Source organism: Aulostomus chinensis, chromosome 16 (assembly GCF_037954235.1).
Source record: "Aulostomus chinensis isolate RoL2024-O1b breed Wild chromosome 16, RoL_Achi_v1.0, whole genome shotgun sequence".
NCBI classification, from domain to species: domain Eukaryota; kingdom Metazoa; phylum Chordata; class Actinopteri; order Syngnathiformes; family Aulostomidae; genus Aulostomus; species Aulostomus chinensis.
The window spans coordinates 22,685,043-22,710,585 of record NC_141335.1 but is presented as its reverse complement, the minus strand read 5'-3'; the positions used below and the strand labels follow the sequence as shown (position 1 = coordinate 22,710,585).

Here is a 25,543-nt window from a genome sequence, read left to right as displayed (position 1 = left end):
CAGCAAGAGGGTTCCAAGTTCTGGTTCCAGGTTTGAGTCCCGGCTCCAGCACAGGGTCTTTCTGTGTGAGTCTCCATGTTCTCCCTGTTCCTGCGTGGGTTCTCTCTGGTACTCCAGCTTCCTCCCACAGTCCAAAGACATCAAGGGAGGACCAGGTTAATCTAGACTCTAAATTGACAGTAGGCGTGGCTGGGAGAGCCAGTGGTTGTCTGTCTCTATGTGTTGGCCCTGTGATGGACTGGCGACCTGTCCAGGGTGAACCCCGCCTCTCACCTGAAGGCTGCTGGGATAGGCTCCACCCCCCAACCCCCGTGTCCCTTAACAGGATAAGCAGTAGAAAATGGATGGATTTTCAAAAGTATTCTTTCATGCCTTTATTTCTAGTTTTCACAAAGTCTGTGGACTAAAGAGAGAAAATACATCTTCAGAAATCATCTGTGTGATTCGTGATCATTATTTCCTCAGACCAGTGCCGTTTTATAGGCCATATGTAAGCACAAAGACTGTGTTGTATCAGCAACAGCCAACTTGTCACGTTGTGGTCGTCCTGCTTTGCTCTCACTGTGTAGATGCTTGTTCATAAAGTCCATTTACCTTCAGGGTGTGTTTGGTCATCAGGTCAGTGGTTCATGGGCTGAGAGCTAATGTGTGTTTTTCAGGAGACTCTAATCTTTGGATTCCTTATCAGATTTTGCTTTGCTACCTAGTTCAGCCTGACTTAGCACGACATCTCTCATGTGAGGGACAACGAGGGAAAAAAGTGACATGTGCTTTGGTAATTATGACAAAAGCACATGTCAGGTTTGATCCGTGTGCTGTTGTGTCTTGACTGACTGACGTGTTTTACTGGCGTGTCCCCTGGCTGGACAACTCGGTGACAGACAGAGAGGGATGGTGGACACCAGTGGCTTGTTGGATCAGCAGTTATCCACTCTGACAAGTGGGTTTGATTCCCAGGCTCTACCAATTGATTAGCAGCCATGACCAATACTGTATGTTACACTGCCACACACTACCTCAAGGACACATGGAAAGTGTATTTATATGCCATACTGTAACAAAATGAAGTGAATGAGAACGTTACAACTGCATTTAAGATGGTAATTCCAAAATTACCGCTGTGGCACTAGAATAAGTTTGAGCATCAAGCGATATTTTAGTTTTCCCTGACACTGGCTTTAGATTTGTACATTTTATACATTTTAGTTTAATTAATGCACGTTACACAGTAGATCTGTGTGGTAATGACACAAACGCTGTATCATTTTTACCGTGTGAATTCCAACTCTTCCTCTATTGGCCGATTCTCAACAGAAAACTCGTCTTTGCTTTTTGCAGTCGATGGACATCAAAGACACACAACCACTCAACCTTGTAGCTTTCTTCAGAAGCAATCCTCACCCGATCAATCTTCCAACTCTTAGGAAAGTAGAGAGAAAGGCAGTTATTTCGCAAACAGCCGCTTCAGTCGTGACTGATGTCCTCTCACACAACCACTGCAAGTCTAATCAGACTGTCAGTCAGTAGGAGGAAGGGCAAATCAGTGTCACAGAGTAAAAGTGAGCGTAGGTCATCCACTAATGACGGCCAGTAGGTCAGAGAAGCACTGCTGGAGACACCTCCACCCGGACGGATCCACCTCCATGCTGTTGCTGGGAAGGTGTAACTGAGTCCTCCTGTTAGGAAGCTAATCCCTGGTAGTGACAGATTTAGCTGCTGCTCCTCATCCAGGGTTGATGTCATCCAGCGCGCCGACCTTCCTAACTGAGGTGCGTTCATAGCAAACGGCTTCACGCCTCCGTAGCAGCGACGCCGCACTGATGCTGCCGTTACCGGAGATAAAACTCTCAGATGAATGACGGTGAGTGAGAGAGACTTCCTCCTCAAGAGCATTGGCGAGATTTGGAGGCAGTCAACGTATTGATTGACAAACTGTCAAATGCCAGCGGGGTGTGTCGGTGATGAAGGGGAGATCTGAAGCAGCCTCAAAGCTCTGATCAGTCATCCCCTCCCCAAACCCCTCAAATCCCCTTTGGTGCCTGCAGGGCCTTCTGCAGACACCCTGCACACCACGCGCAATTACCCTTTAAGCTGTTCCCAAGCACAATTACCATGCTCCTTAGCGCAGCAACACATGGTATCGCAATCATGTGTGGAATGGCCAGTGACAGTGTTTGTGTGTGTGTGTGTGTGTGTGTGTGTGTGGCGTTAGAGCCCTTTATCATGTCTCCTGGTTGGACGGACCACACTGTGATCAAAGACTCTTTGAAGATCTGTATTTGTGGAGGTGAAATAGCAACTCTGAAATCTCACTGACTTATCCGTTATCTGCCAAATATATAAAATAGCCACAAGTAATAATCAGCCATGTTATTTCTGGTACTTATATGCTTGAAGAAGGTATAATGTTCAAAGGAAACGACTGCACAGAGTGTTTACAGCTGTTCCAAACATCCACACACTTGTAAGGTGGGACAAAGAGTTGTGGACAGAATAAAAAAAAAGCCTTCTTGCTTCCACACAACTGAGCAGCTGCTGAAGTCGGCATGAATATTTAGATCGCCGGTTGTAAAAATGACAGTGGCAAGGATGCTTTTCTATCTGACAAGCACTTAAATAGAGGCGGATTTTTTCAGCCTGGCCAAGTCAAACTGAAATAAATCAGTTTATCGCCAACTGACTTCCCCTGTAAGTGGAAGCAGTCACGTCTTCTGACGCCGCTCCTCCATGCTGTGATTTCAGCATTCGTATTTCCATTTTGCTCTAATATCAGACGTAACTCATTACTTTAATAGGTCTGATGCATCCAGAGTGGTGTCATTAATTTCACTTTTACTTCCTAGAAAAAGTAATATTTCTAAATGGCATCGTCATCGTTTATTGATTCATATTTTTAATGTTAGGAACTAAAAGAAACAAATGTAAGCTAAAAGCTAGAAGCCACATCGTACCTTGAAAAAAACGCAAACTAAAACATCGAAACATCTAAACTAAAAAAGATAATACAATTAAAAGCTGAATGTAAGCCTAATAAATAAAACAAAATTGAAACAATTACTAGCTAAACATGAGATTGAAACTCTCCACGGTCAAATGTAAACACAATAAGCTAATATTTGAACCACTGGAAGCTAAATGTAAGATAGCAAATCTACAAGGTAAAGTGTTAGCTAACTTAGCTAAAATGAACAACTAGATGCTAACTGTAAGAATGTTCAAAAAATGTATGAAAAAAGATTTCAAAGGTAAAAATACGAGCTAAACAACAAGCACCAAGTTGCTAAGATATAAAGAATCATAAGCTAAATGGAAGCATAAAAATTAAGCTAAAATGTAAACGATAAGCTAAATGTAAAACAAACACCAACTAAGCTAAAATGTTACTTGGAAGCGAAATGGAAGCTTAAAAACACACAACCTAAATATAAGCTGAACGAACACAAATGCCTGGAAGCTTCATTAAGCTGAGTGTAACAACATTTTCTCTCTTTTTAACTTGAATCTCATGTTTGAATTTATATTTTTGATGGTGAAATCTGGTTAATTCTTGTGAAAAGCACCTGATGAAACCACATATCCTGAGAAACACTGGTCCTTACTGGGCAACATGACTTCAAATGGGGGTCGGAGGCGTATCGAGAGTAAATTTGAGGGTCCAGATGATTCGCTCCCTTGTTGCCATGCTCTCACTGTGTTTCAGAGGTCTTCTGTCACAGTCTACTGGTGTCATGGCTGAACTCTGACCTCTTCTGCTTATGCACGTTGGGTTTGAATAGATTCTGTGCTTATCATAGTAAGAGACAATGATCTGAGATCCGCAACTGTTGTGTTGCTTTGTGCAGGTGTGAACCAGGGGAGGATGTGGGTGAGGTTGAGTGGTGGTGGTGGTGGTTGGGGCTTTTTTACTCATGTTTCCTTTGAAAGCTCCATGCACTGGTTGGTGCCATCAATTGTTAGAGATGGTGAGGTGATTAATTTCTGTTTCAGATCTTGGGCTGATTGGACAAGCCTTAGGGGGAGAGTCAGATTGATTGAATGGTTCTTGTTTCTGCTGCAGCGATGGTAGGAGGGGGAGAAAGGCTTCTCTCGCTCTCTCTCTCTCTTTTTCCTGCTCTCTCCCAAGAGATCAGCCGCAAATGAATACAAATCAGAGTCCTCTCCTCTGCCCGAGCCTCATTGCTCACCTTCCCCCCAGGTAGGAAAACAGAGAGAGGACGATGGAGCAGGTGCAGCTGAGTGCGGAGCAATCGGAGACGGATGATTAAAATATCAGTGAGTGCTTTTTGTGCTTGAGAGGCAACGTATATGTGTGTGAGAGAGATCAGTGCAAGAGCAGACATGGAACAAAATATCATCACAAAATCTCCAGGTTTTTTTTTTTACCTGTGCTAATACAAAGTTCATCTGCACTGTGTGTCTTGGTTAAGCACACCTGGACAGATGTTCTCAAACGCAAAAATGAATAAATCAGAAAGTCTGTCTCGGCAGATTGGTAGAACCAGCTAAAAGATAAGCTACATTTAAGAGCACGGTTTCTCTCGTGTGTGAGTGTGTGAATACAAACAAGCTTGTGGAGTGTTTGAGTGCTTGTCATGCTGAAGCATACAGACACAGTGACGGTGGCAGAGTGACCCCTTCTGGTCTGATGCCCAGCATGAGAACCCAGTTCTCCCAGTCGGTGCTTTACAGCGTCAATATTCACAGGTGCTGTGCATCTATGGGGATTAAATGCGCACTGCAGCCCATCTGACGCGACATAGCAGGTAAACACAGGTGTAACTGGTGAAACTAATTACGGTTGTGTTCCATTGAGTGTCACAGCCATTCAGCATGAACAATATCAGAGCTCTGGCTCGCCTAAATGGAACAGAGCTATAATTAACGTTATTAATTACACCTGCGCTGACCCTGCCCGTCCTCCGGAGCTCACATCTGTTTGTTTTTCCAATATACTCAAAGGTTACACTTGCTAATAGTTAATGGCTCTGCTTGATTCAGTTTATTAAGATCAATTATTGGTGACTAATGTGATGTTTTTTTTCTCCGCCGTTTATGTCGTTTGTGCATCAGTGGTGAAAACTGCTTGTTAACTGTGTGTAACCTCACGCGACACTAATCCTCCTGGTCTTAAAGCGACGCATGAAACTGACAAATCCTTTTTTGTCTTTAGTAACACACGGTGTCGTCGTGGAGAGAACCACAGACAAACTGCAGCACGTCGAGCGAAGTATGTGAAAGTAACCTTGGACACTGGGCTTTGATGCTGCCGACTCATGGAGATTAGCAGCGCGGTGTCAGTGTGTCAACGCCGGTCTCAGTCTGGTGGCGTTTACTCTGAAGACTCCTGCTGTCAGTAGCGGGTTATGGAGCATCATGGATTAGAGCTTGAGTGAGTCAGGTGCGTGCAGCTGGTGTTTGCATTAATCAGAAGAGTGCATCGGCGGCGTCCTGGCGAGCCCGATCACGCTTAGATTAGTGACGCACCAAAAAGGAAGCCCATTCCATCAGTAGCAATAATGACATTTTATTCAAATATTCTTCCATTAGGTATTCATGTCTGCCTTAACCGTGATTGAAAATTACACTTAACTCAATTTGTTTTACTGACTGACGTTTTGGAATTCAGCCTCACTGAGATAAACTACTGAGATACTGAAGGGTTTTGGATGTAGGTCAGCCGGCAGCTGTTGTTCTTGTCCTCTCGTGTTTGAAAGGCTGCGGTGGAGGGTTGTGGGGCTACAGGTGGCGCTCTGCTCTCCTCATCCGTCTTCATTCACGCCTGAGTACTTTCTCATCATTGGGTCTTTAGTCAAATGCTCCGTCATGCACCCTGAGCCCCCCCCACACCAGAAAATCCGCTGTCCACACTGAGGTAAGGTCTCATTTTAGTCTAAAATGTCAGTGATCAATGGCCTTTTAATTCAATAATTATTCAAACCTGCCCTGCCTGAGTGTGATTTTGTTCCTCTGGATGCTTTCAGGCTATAATTGTCAATCTCACTCTCAGTTTGCTTTTATCTCGCACTGAATGAATAGTGGCTCCAAATCCTCCCTGGAGGCTGTTTTTCTCGGTGAAGGCTGTATGTCCACAGGCTAGAACACCATGAATGCACCCCCCCTACACACACACACACACCCCTCCACCCCCGGACACCGCTAATCACCACTAAATCAGATGCCTTGGGCCATTTCACAGGACAATCGTAACACCGCTGTCTCGCCTGGAGGCACATCACCATACGGAGCAAGAGCGGGAGGTATTTGTAGCAGAATGGGACCGCCATATGTCTTGGATAAGGGTTTTTTTGATAATAGTTTTCCATAATATGAACACACACACACACACACACACACACACACAAAATAGCTGTGTTTGCATCACTTCAGAGGCCATTTCATTGACTCACACCAGAGAGGTGTGCTTGCTGCTCTCTGAAGCACCAACAGTTGGGTTACTCCACCTTTACGTCGGGGTGCCTCTTTGCCCTGTTCTTTAAAACGACTGAAGCCAGAAGTATAGCAGTTAGATTAAAGATGTGTATAAACAGATATCAGTTTATTAAAAGGATAAAAGAAGCAGAGGACACTTGGAGACCTCCTATGTGCACCTAACAGCAAACTCAGTTGCTAGAGAACACGTCACACATCACAACTGTAGCTTCAGTTCAGCTTTTAGATTCCTGGACTCTCATCAAACAGGACGTTTTGAAAACACGTAAACATGTGGAGTCCAGTTCCTGGGGTTTACTGTCTCTAGTAACTAACACGAGTCCTTAGACTGTGCGCTCTTTGACCCCGTCTGATTACATTTTCTTTTATACGGCGTAGAGTTTGTGTTATCATCTGTACATTCTTTTGGTGAGCTCAGTATCACAAGGTTTATGTTACTTTGTGGACTCTGGGGTGAAAATACCTAATTTACATAAAACTATTACATCATTTCCATTTGGACCTTGATGCAACATGGCAGTAAAGGCGTGTCCGGCTAGATTTGGGACTGATCATGTCAGCCCAGTGGCGCTATGACTAACCTGCTCTGAAACATAACGCATCCTTCCTTCACCTCCTTCATCTTAGGTCTGATTGGCCTCATGGTTGCTGTCTAATCCTGCCGACAGACAACAAACAAACAAACAAATGCCACAAAAAATAGATTAAGCTATGCTAATAGCAGTCAAAGATCAGTGCAAATGAGCATCTTGAATTATTTTCTTAAAAAGTCAAAGTTGAAGCTGTGGAGCTGCAGACAGAGTCTACCTCACACACCAACCTCCATCGCCGCTGGCCCTTGGGAGCGCTGTTGTCCCCTCTGCCAGCAGTGAATCGATGTAGTGTTAAACCAGGAGTGTCTGAACAAAAAAATAGTTATTTGAGCCCAAACCACGATGCTCTGCCTCCAGTATCGAGGTTGTTTGAAGCTGAACTGAACCAGACCTGAACACATGGTAAAGCATTGTTATTTTAACATGCTGATTTGTAACCGAGGCTCCAACGTGGTTACGTTACGTCCCAGAAGGACGGAACAGACGACTGCTGTGGGTCAGGACTTGTTGAGAAAGACATTTATTTCTTTAAGAATTGAAAAGCCACTGGATTTAACAAAGACGTGGCTGCTGTCAAGTATTAGGTTGATGCATTCTGACAGTTACTCTGAGCCTGCAGCTCAGACACACACCAGAAGAGGATTCAAACATTCCCAGTCTTTAATATCACAACTCGTTGCATGGCAGCAACATGAATATAAAATATTAAACGATTTATATTGACTTTGTATGTCTCATGCTCCATTATGATATCAGGATGAATTATTCTGTCATGGCAAGGAAATCTGTGGTTTAGAATTGAGACGTTCTTGGCTGTGTGTGTTGGAGGTGAAGGTCGGGATGGGTGCATCAGTCATATCCACACAATGGCGACACAACGGAGCACTGGCGTCTGGCGAGGAGGAAAAAGCCTCAAGGATCCCCTTTCGGCAGATGGGGGTGTGTTAGCAGGGCAGGCAATTAGGACAGCTATAATCCTCCATCTGCTTTCCTCCATCGCAGTCCTGTCAGCCAGAGGCCCAGAAGCAACGCTGCCCCAAAACTCTGAAGACCCGGGATGACACCACCCGCCGGAAAAACCTGAAGGGGAAGCTGAGCAGCCTCTGTCAGCTGTTTTATTGTCTTTTAATTTCAAGTTTTGTTCCTTACACCTGCTTCTTCTCTAATTCACCCCTACTCCCTGATCCTCTCCTCGTTCATCACTTTCCAGCCTGTACTTGCATACACATGCATGGAGGGAATAAATAGTGCAGAACAGACGCAAACGTATTTTAAGGCCACTGCTGGTGTAAACACACCCCCATCACCATCCTGACTGGTGCTGCGATTCTCTGCATAAACAACATCTCTCAACATGTCGTCTCTCGTGAGACCCGCGTGCTGTTACCTTCAGCTGAGATATTCTACACTGATTCAGCTTTGAGGATGAACCAGCTGTGATTTGTTGTTTCATGGCTAACAGAGCGGACACATGCCGAACACCGCGAGCAGATGGGTCCCCAACACAAAACACCAGCATGTCCTGCCATGACGCTCCACACACCACAGTGCTGGTGTCGGTGACGGCCAGGGCAGCAGAGTGCGTTGGATCTGAGCTAGTTTAAGCTTTTCATTCATGAAAATGAGCAGAATAAACACCTAAACGCCTCTGAAGAGTGTCTGTCTGCCTCCATGTGCTTGTATCGCCGTGTTAGGGTGGTAATGTGGTTTTCACTACCTTCTTGCTCCCGAGCACAACTAAGCTGTTTCTCACACATCACGTGAGTGAAATGTTTTTTTTGTGGGCGAGGTAATATGCAGTTAGCGTGATGATATTCAGCCAATATGCCATCTATTATTCCAATTCATTGAGTTTCAACGTGGATGTCGTTTAAAGCGAGTTCAAATAATGGCTTTGTACTGATACGGAAGTGGAACCCCTAATTTAAAAGGGTTTTTCTTTTATGTTTGGCCTTTTTACAACATAATTTATGTGCCATGATGTTTAACTTTTCAAATATGTGTCAACCGTCCTGATGTGATTGACAGATGAATGCAGGATGTGTTTACCAGGAAGGGCCGCTCGCATAACTCTCTTTTTGTTAAATGTTAAACTCTTAAAAGCAGCACGAGTGTATTGGCTTGCTTATCTTCCCTTGTATCACAGCCTTTAGCCTTCTGCACACTGTCCCAAGATCCAAAATGGCACATTTGGCACACATGTCTGGATTTATTCTGGTCTAATCAGGTCAGTCTTAACGCACTGGCTCCTTTTGTGTTCCAGCTTTACCTCTGAGCTCTATTCATCTGCAGGCACCTGTTTGTTTTCAAAATCATTTTAGAATGAAAAAAACCCTCAGTTCCTGTGTTCAAACTTCCTCGACTGAGTGCCCGTAGCTATCAGACTGACTTCAACTGCTTGATTACCTAAACTTTAGGATTACCTTGAGACTAAAAATCATGTATTCACTCCAGGAACAGCTGTCATTTTACTTTGGGTATAACTGTCAAGGCTTTTTCAGCAAATTTCATCCGGGATTGAAGGTGTTAAATGTTACATGTTTGAACTTTTATTCATCCATCGTCTTTGAGCTCATCCTACCCAGGGTTGTGGTGAGCTGGAGCCCATCTCACTTAGAGGAGGGGTAGCCTCCCAGATTTCGATGTACTTTTTGTTATAATCCCTGAATTTGTCACGATGTCTTGATGGCAATCAATAAACTATGATGTTTAAAAAAAAAGGAAGCATCGAAATCCCTGATACCTAAGGAGTGCAGGACCAACTTTACCTCCACTCAATCAAAAACCGCTACCAGTTAGATTGGTTGGCCTGTTTAGCTGTCCATCAACAGCCAAAACCAGACTGCACCTGATTGGGCAGCTTAGCTGTCCGTCGAAAGGCTGAGACCAGGAAGCCTAAAGTGGGTATCAACGCCTTGTTGGATTGGTGTTGGGTGAGCAGCATCAAGGAGGACGAGCATGGATCCAGAAGAAAACACAGCAAAAAGGAAAAGGTCTTTTGTAGAACAAGCAGTAGATATGAGGGAGAAGGATAAAAGGCTTGGTGCAACGCGAGTGATTCTTGGGGATTCATTTTCTCGCTGGAGGAGTCAAAAAGAATCTAAAGGTTTAGCTACGGATGTGCAAGTAGCAGCCTTTCTTCTGGACAGGTAAGAAACCCATTTGCCGACTTTGCTGGCTAGCTATAGAGGCTACACTGGCGGAAATTTATTGTCAGTGTAGGTTGTGAGCTGGAACAAAAGTCTATGTAATGGTCGCTGATCTATTTAGTGACATAGTTTACCGGGGAGGGCGAGTGGGAGCGAGGAGGGAGGGTCAATGATCAGAGTATTTAATCCAAAAAAGGTTTTGACACATTTATGCTGTATTGTTTAGATATTTTCTTTTGTTAAATTATATTAAAAAAAATGTATAAGTAAAAACGTAAAAAAAGGAAAAGAAAAAAAGCCAAAGCAGCCGGCGCCTACCCCTCCGTTAACACTGGGCTGATATAGAGAGACAGAAAACCCCTCTGTCTGAGCACCAGCAGAGAGCCCACGCAAGGTCCCAACCAGCTGACCACCGCACCACCGTGTCACTGTTAACAGTGTTTCACTGACTTCTTTCTCTCTCATTTTTTTTCTTGCATTTTTCTTTTTTTTTCTTTTTTTGCCCTTTCCAGCCATTTTCCTACCTCATATCCTCCTTGCCACTCAGACGGTTCTGTCTGGCAGACGCCCGCCGGACCCAGAGGTGACGCTGGGAACTGAACCAATCCCTTTTATTGGACCATTGCTAATTTGTGAAGATTACAGACTTCTGGATTTGAACCTGCACTTGATGCTCATTGGCCTCTCTTAATGTAATGTACATTTCGGGAAATGTGACTTGCAGACATACTGAATATAAAGTTATTGAATGTAAATTAAAAAAAAAAAACATCATCTGAAGTGACACTCGCTGGTTCATTCAAGCTGTCTGTCACTTAAATGTCCTTTTACTTGACAAATGTGTTATGTACAGTTGTTGATATGGATTATGAGGATTAGGATTACTAATTTTTCAAGTGTAAGAGGCATGCAGTTCTTTAATGACTGTCTATAGAATTAAAGGCTTATAGTGAGGGTGTGTTGTTTATACACTGCAGCTTTAAATCCACACACTCCAGAGAGTCACTGGTAGACACCGGGCCTTGTGGGACCGCGCTCAGGTTCAGAGTAAAATGTGACAAAGCTGCAGAGTTGTCAGTAGAACCAGGATGCTCTATATATCATGCAGGCTGCTTTGTTCAGCCCCCCCCCCCAGGGACAGTGTAGAGCCACCAGTGGTGCATTGACCTTCTGCAATATTAGCAGGTCACACAGAGTGCAGGGCCTGCCTACGGACTGCTAAACGTCCCAATGAGAGGAGGTGGAAATAATGTAGCAGGCAGTCCCAGGAACTGCCACAGTTATCAGTTTTAGTGCTTATTGCACTAAATCCCTATTTATTTTCTAATTCAATCTGGACTCAGTGAGCTGCAGACTGCACACTCAACAGAACGACCAGCTTCCAGCGAGATGGAAAGTGAGTCACTCAGCTAAAGAAAAAAAAAAAGTGAGCTCTCTTATGTGTAGTCATGTTTTTCCTCTGAAAGGTTTTTGTTTTTTTTCTTTCTTCCAAGCTCTTTGGAGGCTTGTTCCATCTGGCGCTCTATCCGGGGGCATGAGCCTCGCTCTCAGTGGTCAACTGGAATTCAGGGTGAGGGGTCAGTGCATTAGTCGCTGTTATTTTCAAAGTAGAGAAAGCTGAGACAACAAAGTTGGACCTAATATGACTTTTTTTTTTTAAGCAAGCTTTGCAAGTCTGCTCGTGGTCCTGCAGACCGACGTGATACTGGGTTAACAAATCAATAGCACTATCTAGTTAGGAATATCTACTTATGCTTTTTGTTTTTTGACATCATTGTCACATTTGAGCACCATTTTCATGATCGTCAGAAGCAGAAAGAAGCTACGCTATGAACGAATTTTTGACAAAACTTCTAAACTTTAGGCGTGTGGTTTTCAGGGGAATATTTTCATAAATATCTGTGTCAAAGTTCAAGGTCATCTATCCAAGACATATCCCTGAAAACCTGCAGTGAGCAAGAGCAGGTTCCCCTGTCAACATGCACGCGTGATATTTCAGTCAGGACCAGAGTGCTGGACTTCTCTGGGTAGCAACAGAGATTTTGTATCCGGGGAAATTTTTTGTAATTCACACATTGTAGAGGAAACAGGAACAGCTGTAAGCGCATGGTAAAGGCATTACACAGTTTTAGAAATTGTTTGAATCAAATCCACATGTAAATCAACCTATTACTTGAAAAACACATTGAATGAAATGTATTTTATATTAGTTTTGTTATTATTTTAAATATTTTGGGTTTATTTCCATTACAGGTTATAAAAATCTCTGCCTCTAACGTACCTGGAACGATTGCTGGTAGACCCTTCGACCTCCAGAGCTAGAAAATAATGGAACTGGCTTGCACAAGTGGTTTAGCCAGTCAGCACAGCCCCAGTCACGCTTGGTGAAATGCGCTGGGAAAAGGCCACCTTTTCACATAAAAGCTACCTTCCGCTATCGGCAGGAGTCGAGTCTCTTGGTTCTCTATCATATTATCTTTCACAAGTGCAGCAGGACCAGTTTAACATTTGTTAACAGTCACAACATCTCTTTTTGCCTTGATATATTTTAACTAATTAGAGAGACTCATGGTTGAAGGTAGAAGTATTCCAGAACTGTTTTGATCTCTCTGGCTAAATGCCAGCGTCATCAAGCTGGTGTTTGATGAAGCGGATCCTCCGAATCTGACACCAGCGAACACGACTAGAAATAGATGCAAGACACTGGACTGATAATAACACAGCAGTAAAAATAGTTGGCATTGATTCCAGATAGAGTGTGTGGATGAATTACAATGTGTTATTGGCAAGAAGAAGTGGAGTGTGTGAACTGGAGGTGTGAAAGACAACCAACAGTCCTACTGGAGCATATTGGAAAATCTGCAGTCTGTTGTGGTTTTAATGGTAACGTCAGAATCTTAATTTGGAATCCTAATACTCACGACATTCATAAAGTCTAATGATACATGACACAATTCAGACCAGTCAGAGGTGACAGCAGTGAAAAGTTCAGATTCGTTTAAGCGTGTCATCAGTGGTTATTTCAGCTGGAGTCACTGCTGTGGTTTCTGCATGCTACACCACTACCAGCAAAATGGCAGAAATTACACTAATATAATAATAAGATAATAAAATTGGATAACAGCTATTTTAATTCCTAAAATTCCTCAGTGTTGAAGGACAGCTGAGACTTTTTTTTTTTTTTTTGAGAATTATTCTTATTTTTCCACCATTTTTTTAGAGGCAGGGAGGCAGACGGAGACCCTTCCCTCCTCTCTGTGTGCGTTATGGTGCTCCAGAGTCCGAGAGCCCCAGTGGACCAAGTACAGTTCTACCAATGCAGGTTAAAAAAAAAAAAAAAGGATGTTTGGGAGAAAAGAGTGTTTGATGACTTTTGAGACATTTTTTCCTACTGCCCCTCTGCTAGTGTTCATCGCAGCTAAGCTAACAAATGGTCAGCTATTGGATTGGGGCCTGGAGCGCTATACTGCATGCAGAGAGGAAGTGGAGGGGGTGAACAGAGAAGAAGGAAGGGTGAAGGTCTTTGTTTCATTAAACCAGTCCCTCTCCATGCTAACATCACTCTTAAATTGCACTGATTATAAAAAAAACGCAAGTGTGATGATGTTAAAGACGTGTTGTGTGGGACTTGTGCAGGAAGTGGAGCTGTGCCTCTGGCAGAACCTAGCAGCTAATGTAGCATGCGGAGACGTGCTGCTCGCGCTGTCATTCATTTCCATTAGCCCTGAGTGGGAGTGTCAATGGAGATATCAATCTAACACTGAAGCTGTCATGTGACACCATGCTGGAGTGACAAAGATGGATGACACCTTCTCGTGAGTAAGTACCTGAATACAAGTCAGGAAGCAAACTGGATAAATGTGTATTTCTGTCCTGTTCAGGATCAGGAATCCGTCTCTGAGCTGTATGGTCAGTGTGACACAGAGATGCTGTGGCTATGACTGACGATGATAAGTGCTGACTCCACGCAGGTCTGAGTCCAGCAGCTCCACAAGTAGGTCACAATGTGGAGGACACACACCTGAACCAATTGCTGGCTGGCACGCAGGATTGCGTTCTCTCGCTGGAGCGCCGCAGCTTGGATGGAGCAGCGTCAGGTGTCTTTTCTAAGGATTTATAAATAGCACAGAGCTGCTCCCCAAGCTGCAGATCTGCCTCCCTCTCAGTGTCATTAAGCCCAATTGGAGTGGTAATTGCTTATCGCGAGGCAGTCAACCACATCGCTGATGGATGGAAGGAGACGACAAGACTATTTTTGGTAAAGCCGCCGTAGGGACATGTTTTACGTACCATTTTCTCCTCACATTTCACTTTTCAGGTGCTGCCCAACATTATAGCATGGATGTATTTATGCACCGGGAAAAAAAAGAAGTTTTGTTTTGTTTTGTTTTTCTCTCCAGCAGATTTCTGAGACCACACTCTTTAATTGCTGACCTCACACACACAATGATCGCTTTGTGAACACACGCACAAGCAGCCGGCTGGTGAAACGTGAGCACCCATCAAAAAGTGGAACAATACGGCTCATTCTCGTGAGCGAGGAACCAGCCGGGAGGTTATTTTTCACCTCACCAGCTCACCTGTCCTGCAGTCTGCTCAGTGACTGATAAACCAGCTCGGTTCGTGGCTGCAGATGGCAAGACGGTGCTGATGGGGCTCTCTGGTGTTCTGGAGATTGCACAGGGATGTGCTGAGGGGAGGGCTTATCGAGTGTGAATAATAGTAAGACTATCTGGACTGTGTAATGTACGGGGAGGAATGAGGGGAATGGATGAAGGCAGCGCCATGGCAACAAAAACAAAGCAGGGGGGGCAGCACAGCTAAGACTCCCGAGGCGACTGTTCATTCTCTATTTGTGGGTTTCTCTTATCACCAATAACAAGATGCTCACAGTAGCCCACAGTTCATTCATGCTGGAGGGTTCAATTGATTTCTATACAATATGTTCGACTTGAATAACTAGAAAAACACACATTCTTTATGCAAGTTTTTTTTTCTAATCTTTTGAACTCAAAATCAGTTTCACAATGATGAACTGCTTGTGGAATTATTATTATTTTTTGCACTTTTCCAATAAAAACAAATATACACTCTCCCTCTTCTTTTTCATAAATTAAGCACAAAAAAAAAAAAATTCAAGAAAAAGTGAGAAGAGAACATGGTAAAGTTGGATGCCAATGTTCCAGGAAGAGTTGAGCTCTTCCCACCGCGTCTGTGACCTCGGGGTGACGCGGAGACAGATTCCCTCGGGTGCTTACAAAGGGCTCCTCAAGTCCACTTCCTACACCGCGGGAGCAATGGCTGCTTTTGGGAAGCTCCCGGGGAGCCACTACAAAGTGAAGCCATGGCTCCGCAGTGCACCGGCTGCAGAGCAGGATATGGCAGCCCTGCCCGCTGTCCCTCTGCAGGCTGTATATTATTAATCTGTCAGCTGTATATTAATAAACTTCAAAGACCTCAACTCTTGGTGCGCTCCATGTTTGCCGGTTTTGCCCTTGAAAATGCCCTGGCCTTAATTCATTTTGTTATATGACGTTCCAGACGGGACAAGGTCAGTAGGTATGAGGACAAAATGCAGTTTGCAGTTTTTCATGCTGCCAGAGAGATTTGGAGGGCGTCACACTGAGGTCATTTTAAATAGATTAACTAGACGTTCAGTGAGGCTTCGCCGGTTCGACCAACAAACTGACTTTTGGGAGAAGAATGAGAAAGTGGACGTGTGCGTTTGTGTGTAGGGATGCAGCCAAGAGGGAAAGTGACCGGGAAACAGCTATAGATATTTCAGCTCTCGCTGAGAGCAGAAACACGTTCATTGATAGGTTTTAATATGTAAATGAGGCTCATTCATGTTCTTGGTGCTGTGCCTTTGTCTGTCAGCGGGACGACTCAATTTTCACCAAACTCGATGGAGGGGTGTAGGCAGGGCCAGCGAGGAAGACACTCAGTCTTGGGGCAGATCCATTTAACTCAGAGCAAACATGGCTGCTTCTTTTTGTTTTTTGCTTTGGGATTAGCTGAACGTGTTGCGGCGGAGGCATCTGCTCTGCATGAGCCCCCTAATTATCATCTTGTTTTCACAACAGTGCACACCCAGGAAGGTTTGGTGGCAAATGTCGCGTGTTTAGCTACATTCTCACTTGTAGAGGCTTCCACTGATGTTTCTTACACTTTGCATGTTTTCAAGGCTTTGACTTCTCGCAACTTTTTCAACGAAGTCAATTTTCCCCCAAGTCGTGTAATCATGTCTGATACATAAAATTAAAATATGATCTCAGGAAAATATGGCAGGCTAGAACTTGTTTAGACGCGTTTTTCCACACAGAGGTGAGGTAAATGAAAGGGAAGTCCCCGGTGGTATTCAGGGTTTGAGGAGGAATCAAACTGACTTCAGCAATGTGCCGAGACATCTTCATTCCAGCTGATCATGGAGATTTGATCATTAAAAATGTCCAACTCGCAAACACATTTAAAAGCTTATAAGAAAAAGTCTAATTTGGAAAGAAATGTAGTATTTCTTCCATATTTTTGGTGTTTTTTGATACCGTCATGAAGTGTTTTGGTTGCCGCATTATGTTTGTCCGTCTGACCTCCGGCGTGATTATGCAGATGAACAAAATGGAGGGATGGAGCTCGGGCCAAGGACAAACGCATTACATTTTGGATCAAAAATCACAGCGACGTTTATTTGAGACAGTTTTTTTGACGGAATGTTCAGAGGCGACAGCGGGGCCGAGGAGGTCTTGAGCTCTTCTGAGGAATAAAGTTGAACTTGCTGCTTTCCAAAAAACTTTCTTTCTTCACACATGAAGTTTTTGTCAGAATCACACACACACACACACACATGCACAAATGTATCTTTTTCCACACAAGGGCTGAGTCTTAAATTAAACACCAACGTGTTATTTAGAGTTACATGGGGTTATTTTTTTGTATGTTCAAAAACTTAGTATGAATTATTTAGAAAGACACTCTTTCTGGATGAGGCCAGTAGAAGTTTCCCAAACAGCAGTGGGTTTGAGATTAGATTGTAACAGATTTGTGACTAAACCTCAGCAGTTTGTGTGACTTTGGCACGGGTTACCATGGCAACGAGCCTCCAGCTAGCAAGGAAGCACTTACCAAATGCCTCTGTGTGTTGCTTCCAGAAAGTGTGTAGAATGTTTGCAAGCATTCACTTTCTGAGTAGATAAAATACCGCAGGTGATCATTTTTTATTTTTTATCTTCAAGTTTGGAAGCCTCCCGGCCTTAATGACGTACTACATAAAAGTTACAGCTATGAGCCGAATCCTGGGCTCAGCACAAACTAAGCAGTTATCGTCACCACGGCGACGTCACGTTTGGATATTTCTGTCCGACTCCTATTTGAACTCATTGTTTCACCAAGTGCTGCTGGATTCAGTGGTGGGACCAGACTAGTCTCAGGTACAACTAGGACACAAACATGTCAGTCACACTGCAGGTCATGAGATGCTAAACTTCCCACAGTTCTTAAACACGCAGATACAATTCTAGCGCTGGTTAACAAATACAAAAATTCTAAAATGAATGTTGTACGGACAGATGAGTGGCGGCGGCATCTGCAATATGACAAATACATCTATAAACATGTGGATTATATTCAAGTGTGACATGCAATCCGCTTATGATTACAATACACGCGATATGTGTGTGTGTGTGTGTGTGTGTGTGTGTGTGTGTGTGAGGTTAAACAGGGGTTAGTTCAGATTAAGATGATCTGGGATGCATGTATTAGTCTCCCTGTAATCTATAATGTGCCAATCTAATCAACAGTTTTATATTTTTATAACTTCATTCTCTCACCATTGCCCGTGCCACCTGTTGCCCGTGTGTGGCTATTTAATGGCAGTCAACGGTGCAACCCAACATATAAAGAGGAACCACTGCAAACAAAACCACTGACACGGTAGAGAAATTAAATTCCTCATGTCAAAAAATAAATATGGTTCAGGGATGTTTTAGTCATGCACTAATTGAGTTTTACACGGGCTCCAAAATGCAGCGCTTCGTTTAACACCAGGCTCACCTTGTCACACCAAGTGTCTTCTCATGCCTGAGGCGAAGACAGGGCAGGATATTAAAATATTAAAACAGGCTATTCTTCTGACTCCAGTCCGTGGTTGTAAATCTCCAGCATCAGTTAAACTGTCCAGCAGAGGAATCACACACACACACACACACACACACACACACACACACACACACACACACACTCTTTAACTCTGCTGCTGACTTTCCTGGTGTCATGACACAATATGCAGCTTTAATCCACTCTCGAGCTCCGTGATGAATATTGATGTTTCCATTTATATTTATCTTGTCTCCCTTAGCTGTGAATCTGCTTATCGACCACTTCCATTTCATTTGGATAATTCATCGCGGGGTGGTTGTCACGCAGCAGCTGTAATTCCAAACATTTGTAGCTGTACAACATGATTAATAATACATCAACAGACAAATGAAAGAGCAAAACATTTCACTATTACTCTGTGTTGTTGGAGGGAAGATGTGTTCTCTCAGACATGAACTGCAAGCTGGCATCTTTTATAGATATACAGTACATCCTCCCCTACAGGAGTACTCACACTCACTATCTGCCTCCTGCGTCATCCTCTATTCCCTCCTCTCTTTTTCACCCTGCTTCCATTTGAAATTCCAAATGGCAGTAATGTCCTTGGGCTGCTCTTCATCATCTGTTTGTGGAACTGAAAAAAAAAAAAAGGATGGGGAAGTTTTAGAGGGCCAATACAGCTGCTCTTGACACATTTAGCGAAACGCTGCACGTCTCAAGGCTAAAGTGGTATAAATAGTGTGTTGGGCTCTTGTCACAAACACTGAATTTTGTTTTGCGCGTGTGTGTGTTTGTAAAGAATGACCTTCCAGTGATCCCGCAGACTTAAAACTGAAAGTTGTAGCAGGATGTTTGTCACTCATAAACTCAACTTCCAATTCTCATATTACATCAGCACGGCCCGGACGTGACCCCCTACAAGTCGTAAACCACCTGATCTGGTGGATCGCTCAGAGAGTTTAGTTTTTTTTTTGGTGATTGGAAAGCATAGACCAGTCTGTGTGTTTATGGATGTTTTGATGGTTGTGAGCTATGATTCCAACGAAAACACAACCCCTCTTTCTCATGCAGCAGTCATCAAGGGTTCACTTGTGCTATTCCACAGACAGGTTTGGGCGGAATATCAGCAAACACCGGTATGTCGTCAGATTATAAAGAGAATACACAAAGACAGACACCTTTCTACTCATGCAGGGCCAGCACGACTAGCAGTGGGTGCTGCAGTGATGAGACCTGTGGGCGGGAACCGAAACCGCTGACAAATCCCAAATATTGAACTGACAGATGCCATGAAGCCTGACATTAAGAGAACTGCAGTTTTTGACATGTTAAAGTTCTATAGAAGTATAACTACTGATGAGTGTGTCTGCGCCCGTGAGACAAGACTGTTTAAAGTGACTAAAGGTTCTCAGCTGAGCCCTAGGGGTCACAGCCACACCCAGGAAGTGAACATCTCCGCTCTGGCGCTGCAGTCTCATATCTGGGCCAAACTCAAGTGAAAGGAACGAGGGCGACCCCCACCCCATCGCTCACAGGAGCTCTCATTACTCCCCCCCCCCACCCCCAGCCAGCGCTCCCCATTCTCCCACCAAGCCAGGTCTATCCATCAGCCCTATCGATCCTGTCTTCCCCGCTGTGGTACCTGTCTGTTTTTGAGACTAAGTGGGAAGGATGGCAGCGCTGGCCTAATATTTCAGCTTTCCAGTGACAGTCACGTCCCCTCGGGATCTTACAAGGTGAACCTGTGGCTGAGCTTCGTGGAGGAAGTGCTCCTCTGTCAATCTTTCCTCCCTGGAGGAAATACTAACAATATGTTTTTCCTCCTCAGACATGAAAATAATCACTTCTCCGCTGCTTCCGTTGCTCTTTACACGGAAGTCCGTGCCGTTCCTCTCACATGAAAAAAGCATCACAAATATCTCTCTGCTCCAAAGAAACCCACCCTCTCCTGCCCCTTCTAACACTATAAACCTTTAACAGAGATCTGATGGTGTCACATAAAGTTCCACTTGACTTTGATTTTATTACGCCGGTGTTTTTTTTGGCAGGGAGAAAAGCTTAAGCTTTTAAAGCGACTGTCTTCGACAAAACCTTCACAGATGATACACACAGCGTGCAGCACCATTCATAATCTCTCAAACTGATTCATCCGAAACATCTTCAGGATTTTTCACTCAGAGAGTCAAGAATAAAAATATTTAAATGAGTACGTGCTGTCAGTTAGGTCCAGACTATTCAGTGTGTGGTCAAAGTCTTGCTTTGCTGTTAATTTTCAGTTTGACCTTTCAATGTGATTTTTTTTTTTCAACCTCCTGCCTGTCTCTTGAGTTTTGCTTTATTTTGTAGTGCTACTTGTCAGTTCCTGCTTTATTTTGAAATGTACTTCCATCTCGTTTCTGTTGCACTTTACTTCCTGTCTTTATTTTCCCTTATTTTTTGTCCACTCACCTTTGTCTGGTTTGTTAAAGTAGTACTTCACATTGAAGTGTTACTTGGCTTTTGATGTGCTTGCAAGAACGGAGGATGAAGGATGAGAAAAAATAAACGAATAAAAAGAAAATACATTTGGTTAAGAAGAAGGAACATTTCTGTATTTATTTATTTATATTGACTATGTTAGTTTCAGTTTTTATTCATGTATTTATTATCTAGAGGTTGCGCCATTTCTTTGTCCTCCATTCATATGAGCAAAAACAAGACCAACTAATATTCTTCTGGTTCTGGACTACCAGTTCTGGCGGTTCTGAAGTCTTTGTTGATAACTGAGAATAAATACATAAGACACGGATGATACCAGACGATGTACTTGAGAGTTTGTAAAAAGAGGTGTTTGATCAGTTTTGCAGTTGGCCTGCAGCAGTTCTTAGCCATCAGTTGCTGTTAGCTTCAAGCTAAATGTACATAGCTGGCTCTTCATTGCATTCTGGAGTTATGGAGATGCGGTGGATGAGGCAAAAACGATGTCTTAGTGAGCTGAAGACATTTATGAGCCTGTACTTGAGAGGCAAAATACACTTTTTGAGTAACATATTGTTTAAATATGTTTAGTTTGCGAGATCACTTCAAAGAAACACGTGGAATTCACGATATCGTCACATTTTTAGCTTCACAAACAGCGTGACAGCAACTATTGGGTGGATTGAGATAAGACTCACAGATGTTTGAGTCCTCTGCAGGATAATGCACGTACGACCTCTGAGGAGCCTGTATTTCCCTCCTTCTTCCTTGTCTGTTCGACACAGCGGCCATCATTTCTGTATTCAAACCTCCTCTCTCCTCTCCTCTGACCTTCAGACGGAGCAGTTGTCCTGGGAAAGAGTTCAGAACACGGACGGGTTGCATTTCTCTGTGAGCATGATATTAAAATTGGAATTAGCCTGTCAGAGCTCATTGTTGTCACAGTCCACAAGCTCTCAGTCCAGCTCCAACAATGCAGATGAGATATCACATTAAATACGCTTTAATAATATTCTAGAAAACACGGCTATTATTATTGTCCCCTCACGGTCTTACAGCTTGTACGTGGGTTAGCTTTTCTATTTGAGTATGATTACATGACACGGTAATATTTCTGATTCACTTCCTGCAGGATCACATGTTGAACGTTCAGTTCTGTTTCCTCAAATAAATTTTGAAGATGAAAATAGCTTGAATGATTTTTTTCCTGCTGCCAGAGGTGAAGAATGAAGGTCTGTTTCTGAGAGGAACCCGGCGCACTGTTCTGATATCATCGTCAGACCACAGGAGACGGAATAAATGCTCTGTTTTTCACTGCTATCACACAGGAAATGTTTGGGAAAAGTATTTAAAATGTTCATAGGTTCTGCATGGATTTTCTTCCCTGAATAACTGATCGCTTCAGCAAAGTGATTTTGAACTTTGAGTCCTAAAAGTGAGGCCTAAAAGTGGGGCTGTGGTCAGCACTGTCGCCTCACAGCAAGAAGGTTCCGGGTTCGAGCCCCGGCTGGAGCACGGGATCTTTCTGTGTGGAGTCTCCATGTTCTCCCTGTTCCTGTGTGGGTTCTCTCTGGTACTCCAGCTTCCTCCCACAGTCCAAAGACATCAAGAGTGGACGAGGCTGATTGATACTCTAAATTGACTGTAGGTGTGACTGTGAGTGTGAATGGTTGTCTGTCTCTATCTGTTGGCCCTGTGAGGGACTGGTGACTCATCCAGGGTGAACCCCGCCTCATGCCCACAGGCTGCTGGGATAGGCTCCACCCCCCAGTGACCCTTAACAGGATAAATGGAAGAAAATGGATTGTCTGGATGTATGAAGTCCTAAAAGTGCTATAAAGAGTTAAATAAGAGGGCCACTTGCAGACAGAGGTGATCTCTGTGTCCAGTTTCCTCTCAGGAGACTTGACTTCACTCGTTCAATGACCAGAACCGACATGCAGCCACTCGCACAGAACCGATGTGTCAGTTCTAGTGCAGAATACGGAACTCTCTAAGGATGAGAGATGAAAATAACAAACTCCATTTGCATTCATTAGTGGTGTGCGTGAGACACTGGATGAAGCCAGGCGAAAGGAAAACCTCTAACAGGATCTATGATTCTCTCATGGTTCACAGAGTTTGTTCATGTACCTGTCAGACAACACAGCAGCTCAGCAGGGATTCGAATAAACAAATCCGCATCCCAAATCCCGCTTAGAAAAATCACTCATTCATATATTCAATCATGAAATATTCTTTCTAACAATGTGAGACAACATCTCACACATTTGCATGTCCTTTTCAGATGCTAAATGATTAGTTTTCCATGTGTAAATACATCTCAAGTGGAAACAAGTTCATTTGTTGCCCGCTGGCACATCTCACCTTTTTCCTGATGTAGCTCTTTGTTGATTCAGAGGAGAGATGTTATCCAATTGTGCTTTATTTTCTCTTATTACCTCAGCAATCACATAACTATTGTTGTTATTTGTCTTTCTGTGCCAGGATAATGCAGAAACTATTTTTTAATAGGAGGTTGCAACCTGGGCCAAGGATTTACAAGTAAATAAGTGCAGGTCTGTTTCTCATAGTGAAAAATTGCATTTGTTTACATGTGGTTTGGCTGAGTTCACCTTGGTGGAGGTGCGTGTTCACTTATCTAACATCATGTGACGTTTCATCATACATCAGGTAACATATCAAGGTGTATCTGCCTGCTGTAAACCATCTGGGCTTCTCTCTGTTGCCATTTCACATGAGCAGAGCTGCCACGTGGGCCACAGTGTGGTGCAAGCACAGATTCAATTATGAGGTAGCCTTGTTTGGCAGGAAAGTGTGTGCGCGTGTCTGTGTGTGTGTGTGTGTGTGTGTGTGTGTGTGTGTGTGTGTGTGTGTGTGTGTGAGTCTCCTGGCCTGGCAAGTGGGTTTGAGCCTGGCAGTACTGTGAGAGAGGCCCATTGTGCTGCTGTGGAAAAACCCTGAGCACTCATCTGTGTTTACAACCTGAATGTGGGGCTGCAGACACACCTCTGAGGACGGACCCCCCCCCCACCCACCCACCCACACACACACACACACACACACACATTCACACTCCCACCCCTTGCTCCAGAAGCACACCGCCCAATCAGACGGAGACAAAGCAACAGCCCCTTCCCTGCCACGTCCTCGGTGAGGTTGTCTCCTAATTAGCCACACCACCGCTGCTGAGGTGAGATAACAATGGAAGCCCATGTATCCCCTAAAGACCTCACTAGAGGACCTTTATTACCGTATTGATGGCTCCGACATGTCACCACTGCCCTCACTTGCCTGGTGCACATTTTCTTGGAGGGGAAATTCACTAGAGGGGCTGTAACTCCATACAAAGAAGAGAACAGCAGGACGCAGCATTAGCCTGAGTGGTACATGCTGTAATTAGGGAGATAGCATAAAGAATAAGTATGAAATATGGTGCATCAGGTTCAGGCTGCACAGTAAATTATACAGTTGTCAGGTGAAGGACCAAAGATGTGTGGAATGAAGAACTAGCATCAAATCGAATACAAGATCATGTGCAAACAGCAGTATCAGATACATTTTTTTTTGTGCCAACTGATATTTTATCCTTCAATGTTTCTCACATGCATATGGAACTCTAAAATGTCTTTTAAATTACAAAAGCTTTCTAACATTTTGTCCTGCAGTCTCTTCTTAAAGGTTGGACTCTTAAAATATTGCATTTTCAACACATATACAAAAACAATAGTGTTTAAGTTAGCAACGTTCTGTAGCACCACAACAGTTATTTCATGGAAGTATATATGAACTCCAGTTGTACTGACAATGGAATGGAGCTGTTAGTCTATCTTCAAAACAGTTATTACCAGGTTAAGGTATTGAGATTGTCCTCTTGGTCCTTGAAATAGCCAACCAGACAGTCGCAGCGCTGAACGACTAGTCCGTTTTAATTCACTCTTTTAATTTGTTTGCTGTTCTTTAACGCAGATCATTTCAAACCCATCCGGTGTGCAAAATATATTAATAGCTGTTATCTCACAGCAACTGGCAAACCTTCAACGATTTAAAAACATATTTAAAAAAAAAAAATCAGTTAAGACTAAATTTGACCTCAGTGCTCAGCACCGATAAAACACTGTTAGACACTTTTTTACCTGCTGAATGTGTCTCGCGTATTTCGACCAAAAGCCTCCACATGTGCTTTTCCATTTCTAGACGGACTAAATGTTTCTGGTCTGGTTGGAAACTTTCATCAGCATCGCAGGCTGCTTGTGGAATGCTTTGAGTGCGGCTGTGCGTTAATGGATACAAGGTCACCTCTACTGAAAAGCCGGGGTCGGGCTCTCAGAGAACCAGCATGTGTGTGAGTGGTCATAAAACACTACAGGCTACCATTTCAAATGTCCCAGCTGTCACTGAAGTACTGGTCCTCCTCCTCCTCCTCCTCCTCCTCCTCCACAGTCCCATTTTCCATGAGATCATCATCTTCTAGCGCATCCTCTTCCCCGTCTTTTTCCTCTCGGAGCTGACTGAGCATGTGCTGTAAACTTGCTTTTACTTCCTGGACTTCTTTCTCTAACGATTGTGCAGCTTGAGTTAAGGAAGATGCTGTGGACACATAAACAATAAAAGACATGCAGGCAGACAAATATCAGGGCAGGAGGGACACATGTGGACGTCGATGGTTAATGACAATAGCAGACGACAGCCACGACCTCATGAAGTCATCAATCTCCAATTTGGCCACCAAACGGATTACTAGGGCCGATCATCACATCATCCCCAATTTAACCTCATTGGACTGAATAGCGAATTGGTGCG

General features: G+C 43.7%; 1 protein-coding gene and 1 long non-coding RNA gene across 3 annotated transcripts in view; one reads left to right on the top strand and one right to left on the bottom strand.

Annotated features, from left to right (window-relative positions):
• Window positions 1–4,847: 4,847 nt before the first annotated feature.
• LOC147247868 (uncharacterized) lies at window positions 4,848–9,286 on the top strand. 2 transcript variants are annotated; one of them, XR_015109476.1, is made up of 4 exons: window positions 4,848–4,959; window positions 5,071–5,092; window positions 5,171–5,398; window positions 8,046–9,286. It is a non-coding gene; the product is annotated as an uncharacterized LOC147247868 (long non-coding RNA). The 2 variants fall into 2 exon arrangements; XR_015109475.1 differs by having other exon boundaries at window positions 4,953–5,092; window positions 8,046–9,285.
• Window positions 9,287–23,807: 14,521 nt separating this feature from the next.
• Window positions 23,808–25,543, bottom strand: part of disc1 (DISC1 scaffold protein) — a 44,284-nt gene continuing 42,548 nt past the window's right edge. Inside the window, exon 14 of the mRNA XM_086180830.1 lies at window positions 23,808–25,306. Within this exon, the coding sequence (XP_086036956.1) occupies window positions 25,119–25,306 (188 nt within the window). The 3' untranslated portion in view covers window positions 23,808–25,118. The remainder of the gene's footprint in view (window positions 25,307–25,543) is intronic.